The 13,284-nt window shown below is 39.6% G+C and overlaps 1 protein-coding gene across 1 annotated transcript; it reads right to left on the bottom strand.

Annotated features, from left to right (window-relative positions):
• Positions 1–8,613: 8,613 nt before the first annotated feature.
• Positions 8,614–9,373, bottom strand: LOC148021408 (uncharacterized). Its single transcript, XM_087698152.1, has 2 exons — positions 9,236–9,373; positions 8,614–9,125 (listed from the first exon to the last, which is right to left on the bottom strand). The coding sequence occupies exons 1-2, from the start codon at positions 9,336–9,338 to the stop codon at positions 8,761–8,763; spliced, it is 468 nt and encodes a 155-aa protein (XP_087554278.1). The 5' UTR covers positions 9,339–9,373; the 3' UTR covers positions 8,614–8,760.
• Positions 9,374–13,284: the final 3,911 nt, after the last annotated feature.

The following is a 13,284-nucleotide window of genomic DNA, read 5'->3' as shown; positions in this document are numbered from 1 at the left end:
AATAAAATTTTCCCCCATCGTCGCAAAAAGCATCGTTATTGGCGACGCCATAGAACAGTCGGTATCACCGTCGCTATCAGCATCGGTATTGGCGTTGGTATTAGCATCGCGCTGATAGCGATGGTTTGCGACATATATAACGACGCCAATAATGACGCGAGCAGTAAAATTTGCGACGCTAATAGCGGCAGTAACAGGGAAAAAAAAAATTGTGGCAGGGCAGCTTGAGAGCCATACAAAATAGTTTCTGTACTGTGTACAATGTGCTTGCAAACAAAAACAATGTATACTAAAATCATAACACTGATACATGAAATAAGTACATGATCACATAATAAGCGATTGGTACAATCATGACAAGATATCACTAATACATAGAAAATGTCTATATAGATCAAGCAACTCAAAAATAAAGGTGTGTGAGCTCCAGGGATCCAAGGGCGAGCTACATATCCTCATCCCCCGAAAGCTCGTCCCGTCGGTAACTACGGACAAGAAAGATGAGTGACTTACAAGGCCGCTGTGTCTACCTGTGAGCACCACACTTTGAACATGTCTCCATAGTCTCGTATTCTCCTCGAAACAGTATGCAATTGTTGATACATGCATGGATGTTATTGTAGTCTATGCCAAGCTTCCGTAAAACATGTCGTGCATCATCATGAGACTCGGACATGGTATTTGCAGGTGGTAATATATGATATTTCAATAACCTGAAAAAAATCATAAAACACCTTGAAAAAGCACAAATGTTTGTAATAATAGTGTCAAAAAAAAATCAATGAAGCGTATGTACAAGGTACCTGAACAACTCGGTCACACTCGTATCGCTCCACCCGTATTTTGCTTGCACACTTAAGAGTACAAGCAGTGTCTTCAACCGAGATACTCGACACCCATCATATAATGGTATGGTTGCTTTCTCTCTAAGTGGATCAGAAGTCTCGACATCCATGGGAATCAATGCATCGATCATTGCCTCCATCTCAGGCTCCAAGATTGTAGGTAGGTCTGGAAGGTTGCCTGTCTCCTCTGGCATTGACGGTATAGATTGGCCTTGCGAGTGGTGGATTGGCTCTTGCACTCCATCCATCACACGCCCACGTACTCTTCTAATTGACCACAAAGGGTGCACTCCCCCTTGGGATAAGACATCACCTCCCTGGATAGAAAATTTGCCAGTGAGACCCAATCTTATTATATATGGTATTCAATTAGCTTGTAAATACAATGCATGATTGATATTAACTTCAAATTACCGTTTGCTGAAAATCCACAATCGCTTGATCAATGATCTCAGATTGAAACTCGTCAAATCGTCGTACGTGTTCTATAGACAATCGATGTTTTCGTGTAATTGCCAGCTTGCATTGAGAGCAAGGACATGGGACACGCTGATTAAGATATGCCTCGCGATCTTGAACAATAGGACCTTCGTCGTTTTCCATTTTGTCTACGTTACAACAAACAATTTGTCTTTGTTATCATTCTTTTTGTTTCTTAGATTGTTATCCTCTCCTTCCATCTCTCTTTTTTTCTATGACCTAGCATATAGTATCATAGAACACTAGTATTTAGTCAGTACCTAGCACATAATATTTTGTTTTCTCTCTTCCTCTCCCTCTCTCATTTCCTCTTGCTCCCTCGCCCTCACCCTCTCTTTCTCTCTTTCCCTATTAGGTTTAATGATTTTTCTCTTTTTCTCTCTCCTCTCTCTCTCTCTCATTTCCTTTTCTCTCTCCTCTCCCTCTCATTTCTCTCCCTCCCTCTCTCTCTTTCTCTCTCCTCTCTCTCTCATTCCTCTCCCTCCCTCATCCTCTCTCATTCCTTTTTCTCTCTCCTCTCTCTCTCATTTCCTTTTTCTCTCTCCTCTCCCTCTCTCATTTCTTCTCCCTCCCTTGCCCTCACCCTCTCTTTTTCTCTTTCCCTATTAGGTTCAATGGTTTTTCTCTCTTTTTCTCTCCTCTCTCTCTCTCTCTCATTTTTTTCTCTCTCCTCTCCCTCTCTCATTTTCTTTTTCTCTCTCCTCTCCCTCTCTCATTTCCTCTCCCTCCCTCGCCCTCACCCTCTCTTTCTCTCTTTCCCTATTACGTTTAATGGTTTTTCTCTCTCCTCTCTCTCATTTTTTCTCTCTCCTCTCCCTCTCTCATTTCATTTTCTCTCTTCCTCTCCCTCTCTCATTTCATGTCCCTCCCTTGCCCTGACCCTCTCTTTTTCTCTTTCTCTATTAGATTTAATAATTTTTTCTCTTTTTCTCTCTCCTCTCCGTCTCATTTTTTTCTCTCTCCTCTCCCTGTCTCATTTCCCTTTCTTTTTTTCTCTTCCTCTCTCATTTCCTCTCCCTCCCTCACTCTGACTCTCTCTTTCTCTATTTTTCCATTAGGTTTAATGATCTTTCTCTCTCCTCTCTCTCTCATTTCTTTTTCTCTCTCCTCTCCCTCTCTCATTTCCTTTTCTCTCTCCTCTCCCTCTCTCATTTCCTTTTCTCTCTTCCTCTCCCTCTCTCATTTCCTCTCCCTCCCTCGCCCTCACCCTCACCCTCACCCACACCCTCTCTTTCTCTATTTGTCTATTAGGTTTAACATATTATCTCTTTTTCTCTCTCCTCTCATTCTCTCTTTTTTTCTCTCTCCTCTCCCTCTCCCTCTCTCATTTCCTTTTGCTCTCTTGCTCTCCTTCTCTCATTTCTTCTCCCTCCCTCTCCCTCTCTCATTTCCCTATTATGTTTTCGTCTCCCCCTCTCCCTCTCCCTCTCTCATTCCCTCTCCCTCTCTCATTTTCTCTCTCTCTTCCTCCCCCTCCCTCTCTCATTTCCTCTCCCCTTCCCTCTCCTATTTCATCCCTCTCCCTCTCTTTAATTTCCCTCTCTTTCTCCCTCTCCCTCTCCCTCTCCCTCATTTCTTCTCCCTCTCTCATTATACACAAATTATACAAAAAATAAATAAATAAGAGAGAGAATACACTCTCCCTTCCTCTCGTTCTCTCATTTCATCCCCCTCCCTCTTCCATTTCCTCCCTCTCCCTCTCGCTCCCTTTCTCCCTCCCTCCCCCTCCCTCTCCCATTTCCTCCCTCTCCCTCTCTTTCTCTCTCATTTTCTCTCCCTCTCTCAATATATATACACAAATCATATAAGCAAAAGTAAAAGAGAGAGAGAATGCACTCTCCCTCCCTCTCCCTCTCTAATTTCCTCCCCATCCCTCTCCCTCTCTCATTTCCTCCCCATCCCTCTCCCTCTCTTTCTCTTTCTCTCCCTCTCTCATTTCCTCCCCTCTCCCCCTCCCCCTCCCTCTCTTTCTATTTCTCTTTCTCTTTCTCTCTCCCTCTCTCATTCCCTCTCCCTCTCCCTCTCTCATTTCCTCCCTCTCCCTCTTTAATTTCCCTCTCTTTCTCCCTCTCCCTCTCCCTCATTTCTTCTCCCTCTCTAATTATATACAAATTATAGAAGCAAAAGTAAAAGAGAGAGAGAGAATGCACTCTCCCTCCCTCTCCCTCTCTCATTTCCTCCCCATCCCTCTCCCTCTCCCTCTCTTTCTCTTTCTCTCCCTCTCTCATTTCCTCCCCCCTCCCTCTCCCTCTCTTTCTCTTTCTCTTTCTCTTTCTCTTTCTCTCCCTCTCTTTCTCTCTCATTTCCTCTCCTAAACAAGCAAAAGAAGGAGAGAATGGACTCACCGAAGAGATATGGCGAGGGTTTGGCGGCTCCTCCTCTCCTTCGGGAACGGCGGTGGCGGCGGCGACAGTGGCAAGCCTTGTTCCTCTCCCTCTCTCACCCTATGCAAGACGGTCACTCTCTCTCTCTCGCTCTCCCTCTCAAAACGTTTGATGAAAATACGCGAAATGAGCCACGCTCGGGTTTCGGCCTGTTTCTTTTTCTTGTGGGGCATCGCTACCCGTCGTCGCTATACATTACAATCCTTGTAGTGATCATTGATTGTACTGGAGTGTAGACAACTTCATTTCCTCCTGCAAGTAGAATAGACATTTTTTCAGTGTAGTATAAATGAGTAACAATAATCATGTTACTTCTCCTGAATGAGTTCCACATTAAGGTCTTCCTAATTTCCATTGAGAATCAGTCTTGAAACTTTGAAACTTTTCAGCAATATAGTTGAAATCTAATGTGTCAAAAGACATAAACAATGGTAGTGTGAAAACACACTATGTAGATACTATACTTGAATTTGATGTTGAGCTTAAATATCTTGTTGCTTGCTCCAAATCTTTCAAGTATGCAAGATCTCCCCTCCTTACTGATCTGTTGGTCTGGTTAGGAAGTAGACTTGAGTGGTAGGAGCTCTAGTGAGCTTGAGAAAGTGTAAAGGATGAAATTTGGAGCTTTGGCTATGGAGTCCACACTGCAGGGTTTGTAGCATATTTGGTTTTTTTGTCATAGCCACACGTGGAGTGGACAATTCGATCGAATCTTTGGTGTAGAGGTACCTTAGGTAAGGGGCCATCAAAGCCCTATGGTTCCAGGACAAGGCACACAACAAGCGCAAATCCAAGATATTCCTTGTCCAAGTGCTCCAAAGAAACCTTGTTAATGCTAGTAAATGTGTTGACTCTTCCTAATTGGTTGTCTTTTAGAATAGATGCATTTCCCCCAAAATTCCTAACCTATGGGGGGTTTTTCCCATGTGCTCTCTACAACCTCCAGTCTACTCTTGAATGCATGTGTTTTACCCCATCAATGATTCACCATTTTCCATCCATCACTATCTTCTTACCTTCCTCAATCCAACCCCTTTGCCTTTATTTCTATCCTTCTGCTTCCTTTTATTTTATTATCCAACCAAGAGGATTTGTTTCTCTACATCTTCAATATTGATAACCAGTCATTTCTTGAAATATTGGCCCCCACAACCCACTATTGTAATATGCTCTTATGAATTTGTTACAAGTGACTTTGGAGCACAATTCCCCATTGCTTGTATACTTTCATAAAAGATTCTCTTTGTTTGCTAAAGATTTCTCTATCTATAGCCTTAGCTTTCATCTATTTGACTTCCCTTACTTCTATGCTTTAATCAAATGTGTGCTCAATTATCTCTCTATTTGTGTAGCTTTATCTCAAGCAAGGAAAAAATCATTAGCTTGCTTCCTCGAGGAATGGAAATAATGTTATGTTCAAATTTTTTCATATTTCCCTTGGGCACGACATGATGCTCATTGTTTTCCTTTTGCACTCATCGACAATGATTAGTTATGGCCTTAAAGTATTTAAGGGAGATCTTCTATTATTTTAATGAGTTCTTTGTAATATGGGATGTCTATTGAAAAGAGTAGTTGCAAAATGGGCTTTGTATCTCAGGGTTCAACAATCAAAGTCTCCTTATCTCATAAAGCAGCATCAGTCTCTTTGAGCTCAAACAATCTAATGCTAGATGGTGACTATGTAAGCAAAGTTAGTGTTTCTTAACTTGTGGGGTAGTGGACAATACATGGTCATTCGATAGCAGCATTCCTTACAATGCTATTTAATGCTAATATATATATGGTATAGGATGAGCCATTCAATCTAGGTTAAAGGTTAGAGTCTTTTTCAAAACTATGTTCTTTATATTGATGCCTGCTTTATTAAACATAATATACATATTAGTGTTAGTGCATATTACGAAAACATAATATTCACTTAAAAGTTTATTTTTAGTACTCAAATAATTTTAGCTTCATTTAATTATGAGTGCTCTTTAGCTTATGCTCGCACTAAAAATTTAAGTTTTATGTGAGTCAGTTATCTTCTAGGATAGAATATACACTAGAAATTTAATGAAACGCTCTAGAACAAGCACTTGATATTATAAATATAGAATGGCATTAGCTAATTTTGATTGCATGTGTATTAGTAGTTTGTGATCAACTATACTATCAAAGTAGTACCAAGTGTATTTTTATATATGTTATATAAGGACTTGTTAAATTCTTTTCTATTTGTAAAAAATAAAATTATTTTAAGAACTTTATAAAATTTTCAAGGGTGAAAATGTTTCAATAATAGGTTGCATAGGGATATATAATACATGCCTTGAGTGCATGTGATATGTAGGATTTATATCTAATGACTCCCTTGAGAATAACAATTACAAGGGTAATGACCATATGTTGCTAGTGAATAGAGTACAACAAAATGGGGGGTCTATTAATGTTGATGATAGTGTATCACAATCATTCAACTCTAATACTGATAGTAATTATAATAATAATTGTTGCCCTAAGGATTTCTATAACAATCATGGCCAATGGGTTTTTAATTAGAATTTAAAAAAAATCGTAAGTTTAGTAAAGTAAAATGGGTCATTTTATGTCCTTATAGCATGGAAAAAAGGGTATTTCTTAATACCCTTTGAACACATGCTATATATATGATTTCTTATAGCTATACCCCCCCCGAGAACCAACCATCATGTGAATGCATGTGCATTAATGCAATAGTCGATCATTAGTGTTCCAACCCCTCAATTAAATCATGCTTAGCTATTAGCATCCTTGCAAATCAATAATCATTGCTTCCATGTATTTGGAGGAGCATAATGCATCAATTGTGGTAGTTGTGGTGTCAATATAGATAATGCTAATGATAATACAACTATCATTTTGCTCAATCTTCACAAAATAGTAACATTATGCAATGTCTTAATTTTTCATTAGTGTAGATATGCTCTTGATGATCATCATGTTAGCAAGTATACCATCATAGCTGGTGGTGCTACAATGATATCAAACTCATATCAAACAAGCTAATGAAGTATAGCTCATCATCAACATCTTCATCATTAGTCATATGTGCATGTGGAAAATTAGTAGCTTCATTAATTATAGGAATAGTTGAATTGGCAATTCAACTTTAATTCAAAGTCAATTAGTTGTGCTAAGTCAACCAGTATTAGTAATTAGTAGGTCATTAAACATGTACCATGACCAAGTAGGGTATGGTGTTGATCGTTCCTTAACATGATCCATTGAAGTATACTAGCTGTAGCACTCAAGCTGACCTCACTATTGTGACTACAGAGATGAAAATGCCAATAATAATGACATCTAGATTGGAGTCAAATATCAATGGTGTGGATCATCATCTAATTTTTCTTCAATCATGCGTGATCAGGTAGCTACCATGGATAGTTGCCACTAACCTCAATCAATGCTACTGCCCATTTATATAATCATGAGATATATTTTATCAAAGATTATATTTTTCAATTTAGAACAAGATTTACTATAATGTATCCTAAGGTCACCTATCTAGCAAGTTTTTTCTCATATAGGAAAGACATATCTATATAGTGAATGAGTTTGTATGTATCATGATATTACCTATCTAGCAAATTTTTCTCCATATAGAAAAGAATTTTTAAAAAGTGTATAAGAAAAAATCTCTATAGGAAAACTATATCTGTATTGTGAACCATTCTCTATGTGTCACAATATGACCTATCTAGTAAATTTCTCTCCATGTAGGAAAGAATCTCTATACAATGAAATAGCTATCTACTAGTAACTTCCTAGATATAGGAAAAGTTCTCAATATAGTCAAAACTTTCCTATGTAAGCTATATAGGAAGAGTTCACCTTTCCCTAGTTCAAAAAATGCTTGGGCGTGTATATTTTTGTATAGGGAGTTAGGTAGGAAATCTCTTTGTTTTCCTACATAGACATTTGTTCCTTGTGAGATCATGCTCTATGCCATAATAGAAGTATGAAACTACTTGCAGATGCTCTATACAATAGAAGTAAGGAATTACAACCAAGGAGTAACTCAATAGATAGAGCGAGAAAGATTTGGGAGATCATGTTGACCAAGGCATGAAATTTTCATGGCATTCTTAAGGGTTTGTGGAGCTTGAAGCTACCCTTGAAAGATAGACTTCTTGCTTCGAGGGTCATCAAAGAGGGCCTTTCTAGCAATAGACAAGATAGAGAAAAGAGATGTGACCAATGGTAAGTGTAGTTGTGGTGATTGGAATGGAAGTATTGATTTGAAAGCCTTGCTTGAAGAAATGCTTCCTCACTTAGGACTAAGGGATCTTGATTACTCCAACATGTTACTATGTATGTTTTGAGAGTGTATGTGAAGAGGCGTACTGAAATTCATAATGGTCAAGAATCTGAGAGTTCTTCTCCTACAACAAATTTGGGAAGCAAGAAGCAGGCTGCTTTTCCAAGGCACAAAAGTCAAGAGGTTAGGTGTAGTAAAATAATTAGTCTAAGGGTTCGAAGTATTGGTGGGTTCTTAGTATTGTAGAAAGAGAGGATTTGGCCAGGGACTAAACTCCCTTTCGAGTCGGCTATTATCCAATGGATGTGAGGAGAAATTTTTTGGTTATTAATATAAATCATTTCGCGTCTGGGTTGATGAAAATTTATCATTGTAGCAATTATCTCCATAGTAGGAAAAAAAATGTTTGGCTGGCAGTCCTTGGACTTGGAGCCAAAGCACACGTTAAACTGCGCAGTTGTCTGCAAATTCCCAATTGCTCTTCCCCTCTCGCCATCGTAACGGAGCATGCAAATACACGGTTACGATTGTGATGGTACGTATACTGGCAAACACTGCCCTGTGCGAGCGCCCTTCATAACCTAACACAATGATTGTTCTGCGAGAAGATCAACTCTAGTACTTAAAAAGATGAAGGAAATCACACAGAAACCCGACGAATCTTTCGCCCAGAATGACATGGTGCGCCATTGAATATCCAGTTAAGAACTCCATCACAAAGGGAGTGGAGTGACGAGCTTGATGTGTTTCATTCATAATATATGTCTCACAGATCAAATGCAGCGAGGCAAAGAAGCAGAAGGAGCAAGATGGACATGGCGGAGCGAAAGTTGGAGGTAGAGGCAGACGAATCATGATGACCATGATCATCATGGCACTTTTGCGGGTTTTTCTTCTTCTTCTTCTTCTTCTTCTTCTTCTTCTTCCTGCATTTGATACACTTTTTGGTGACACAGGAGGAATACCTGATGCTCTCGTCCAGCTGCCCCATGGACGGGATTGATTTATCCTCTCGATCTAGATTTTGCAGCTGCGCCTCTCGCTGCTGATTATGCAGCTGCACTAATAATGCGCGCCCTGGCTTGTTGCCGCCGCTTAACAATCCAGTGGGATTCGTCGTCTGATCTGCATCTACAACATTTTAAAAGAGCAGCAAGAAGAAGACTAGTGAATATTATAACGAGCAAGTCGTCCATATTATTGATCAGCTCTTCTGCATAATAGAAGAGTCAGACTCTGACCTTGTGTGATGATCTCATGTCCTGCGCCATTAGCAACAGCAACCGCAGCCACCGCCATGGCCGTGATTATCATCCAGCACACGAACACCTCACAAGATCTCATGGCAGAGAGAGAGAGAGAGAGAGAGAGAGAGATGCGATCGCCGATGATTATGCCAATCTGAACCGATTATCATGAGTGTAGGCTTTAGCCTTTCACACGGTACGTCGTACCTTGTTACGACATCTTGCTACGTCTTTTACGCTGCGAGGGAAAACATGCTCTCGTGAATGATAAAGACCCCAAAAGCACGCAAATCTCACGTCCTGGTGTACCCAACGGCCTTCAAAGGGTATACGTACAAATTAGCTGTTGTCGAACTCATAAGTTTGATATCTAGACCGTATCGAGTAAAGCCCCCCAAAAGAAAACCGCATCCTAACTCAATCGAGTGACAATTTTGGAAAAAAGATGTGATTTTTTAATCACTTAACAAGTCAAACAATTGAGCCATGTGAATTTTTTGATACATTGAAATTTGTAAAACCCTAATGCAATGCATCCTTGAGTGTCTCTCTATTAGCCCCTCAATCTCACTCTTTTATGAACTCTTCGTTTATAACTAAAAGTACAATATCAAAATGTCCCGATATTTTTTCTTTGAGCTCTATATGATATCAATAGTTTGATCGTTTAAAAATATTTATGAAACTCACATGGAAAAAAAAGTTATAATGGAAGATTATTAGATGACACTCTATTCAAGGCCCCTTTATCCTAGTAGGAGAAGTTTTTGTACATTTACATGTGGGATATAGAAAAACAGATAGAGAACAACATAGCACACAAGAGAGAGGCCCCACTAGAGAGAGAGAGAGAGAGAGAAGGGGGAATGTGTATATGTGTATGTATGTGTTACAACAAAATGATAGCATATATGCAATTCATTGACTCAAATTAGTAGGTATGTTCCTCTACATGTTTAAGAGTGAGTTTAAATTGGAGATCGTTCAAAAGCATCCTATGCACATTTAAACACAGTACATGAATGCAAAAAATCTTCACTATAACTATGTTTTTAAGTATGAGCGTAAAGATGCACATTTCAAAACATCCTCCCATCAATTTGAGAGAGAGAGAGAGAGAGAGAGAGAGAGAGAGAGAACTTGCAAAAGATATTCGATCTCAAACCCAAGGTACAAGAGCCTTCGTAGCACCAAAAGAATCCTCTTCTCAAAAGATTCAAGATATCCTTCATTTCCTATGTTTCAATAATCATGCTTATTGTTCTTAATTGTTGTTGTTTATGGTTTTTGTTTCTTGTTGTTTAGGCAATAGATATATGCCTTTTAGTATTGTTATAAATACAAAGTTGTACAATTTAAGCAAGTTCATAGGCATGAGTTTTTGCAGTTTAGACTTGTGGTATATCTACTGCTAATAGACTATCCTATGCAAAGGAGAGAAAAACTAGTAAGCTCTTCCTACCTTAACAAGATTGATTCTTGATTTTCAATAGAGTTTTTGACTTGTAACTATTGTTGCAATAAATGTATGGACATGTATGAAGTAAAATAGACGTGCTCTTCTTTCCATTTTACATGTGTACTCTCTAATTACTCTAATTACAGTATACTCTTGTAATATACTACTACTATTTCACTATTGCTAAAGCTCATGTAACATATTGTTGTTATTTCACTATTATTAAAACTCAAAGATCAACTCTCTTCAAAGAAATGACCATGATTTTTCGTAACACTAGTACTGGACATTGGTTCAAAGTATTGGATGCCTTATACTTTGTGTTAAGATTGTGGGAGAGAAGGAAGGAATCTCACTTGTAGCTTTCTTGCTTGCACAATGGGGGAATACACACAAAGGTGGAGGTTGAAAACAGTTTTTCTCTTCTTAGTTGTGTAAGCCAAAAGAACTCTAGTACATAGAAATAGAAGAACCCTATATATGGGTCTCAAACCAAACTCAACTAACTAAGGTGGCATAGTAACTGAGCCACGAACTGGAGTAGATAAGGATAGCTGTCATCTAGCTATTATTCATGGGCGGTGTACCAACCGCATCTGCAACTGACAAGTCGGTGACATAAATGCACAACGGTCACCCTGGTATATCACGAGTGGAGCTCGATATCTCAATACTCCCCCTCGAGCTCAATCCCAATTCCTGCACACCAAGCAGGTCTCTGAACTTGCGCAGCTTCTCTGCGCCCAATGCCTTCGTAAATATGTCAGCTACCTGATCCTCTGTGCTGACATAAACTAGATCAATAAGACCTAGTAAAACCCTCTCCCGCACATAGTGATAATGCACCTCAATGTGTTTTGTTCTAGCATGATAGACTGGGTTATTTGCCAAGTGTATACTACTCATGTTGTCACAATAAATGACAACTGGCCCATCTGTAGGCTGATGCATATCATAAAGTAGCTTATACAACCAAGCTACCTCACATGCAGCCATTGCTGCACCCCTGTACTCAGCCTCTGTGCTCGATAAGGCAACTGTAGGCTGTTTCTTGCTGCTCCAAGTGACTGCAGCACTCCCAAAAGAGAACACATATCCACTGGTAGAAATACTACCAGTCCAATCAGCATCAGTGTATCCATGCAACTGTATCTAGACCCTAGTCTCATAAAGTAGTCCATACTGCAATGTGCACTTCACATACCTGAGTATGCGTCTAGCTGCATCCAAATGCGGTTTCCTTGGAGCTTGCATAAACTGACTTACCAATCCAACAGCATAGCTCAAATCTGGCCTGGTAATAGTCATATAAATCAAACATCCTACTATGTGTCTGTACATAGTAGGGTCTTCCAGAAGCTCACCTGCATCTGTGCTCATCTTCACATTCTGCTCCAAAGGAACTGAAATAGGCTTACAGCCTGTCATCCCATATTTGGACAGCATGTCCAATCCATACTATCTCTGCAAGAGCCGTATCCCACTTGGTGATCTAATCACCTCAATGCCCAAGAAATAACGCAGCTCTTCCAAATCCTTCATCTCAAACTTCTGCTTCAATAGCATTTTCACATGAAGGATATCTTCATCACTGTCACCTGTCATAATCAAATCATCAACATAAATGACAAGTAGCATAATACCTTTCTCTGTTTTTCTCACATAAAGTGAGAAATCTGCCTTGGAAATCTGAAAGCCAATAGTGACAAGATACTGTCCTATCTTGTCAAACCATGCTCTAGGTGCTTACTTCAAGCCATACAATGCTTTCTTCAACCTGCAAACAAACTCAGGATGAACAGCATGCACATAACTTGGTGGTTGCTCCATATATACCTCTTCTTGCAAATCACCATGCAAGAAAGCATTCTTTACATCCATCTGATGTAAAGACCATTCCTTTGATGCAGCCATAGCAATGACTGCTCTTACGGTTGCCATCCTTGCAACCGGACTGAATGTTTCTTCATAATCGATGCCATATGTTTGTGCATACCCCTTGACTACTAATCTTGCCTTGTATCTATTCACAGAACCATCTACATTGTGTTTCACCTTATAAACCCACTTACAACCAATTGCATGCTTATCTTTAGGAAAAGGTACCAATTCCCATGTAGCATTTGCTTCCAAGTCATCCATTTCTTCATCCATGGCTTTCTCCCATTTTTCTTTTCCCATGGCTTACTCAAAAGAAGTGGGTTCTGGTTCCTGTATCACTTTGACCATATATGCATAGTGAATGGTTGTAAATCCATCACATTTTAGCCTATCCACAAGATACCTAGCTCTGGTAGACCTACGCAAAGTAGACTCACTTCCAGGTGCTCTCAAAACATCCCTGGTCTTCCTTACTCCAGGTGTAACAATAGAAGGGATACCCAACTCATCATCAATGCTCTGTTCTGAGCCACTGGATTCACCATCCACATAAGAGTGACCTGCATTTACATCAAACATGGGCTGATCTACCTTCTCTTTTCCTTTTCGTGATACTTGCATACCACTATTTGCATTGCTTTGAGAAGATTCTCCTGATCTCAATCTGCCTGTCCATGGCGAAGAATGTGAACCACTATTAGAG

The sequence above is a fragment of the Lygodium microphyllum genome, chromosome 18 (assembly GCF_053477565.2).
Source record: "Lygodium microphyllum isolate KBCC chromosome 18, Lygodium_microphyllum_v1.1.10, whole genome shotgun sequence".
Classification (NCBI taxonomy): Eukaryota; Viridiplantae; Streptophyta; class Polypodiopsida; order Schizaeales; family Lygodiaceae; genus Lygodium; species Lygodium microphyllum.
This window is presented reverse-complemented; position numbering and strand designations above follow the sequence as displayed.

Coding starts and splice junctions, on each gene's coding strand:
- LOC148021408 (XM_087698152.1), bottom strand. CDS start 9,338: ATGAGATCTTGTGAGGTGTTCGTGTGCTGGATGATAATCACGGCCATG. Junction 9,126..9,235: donor ACATGAGATCATCACACAAG/GTCAGAGTCTGA, acceptor AAAATGTTGTAG/ATGCAGATCAGACGACGAAT.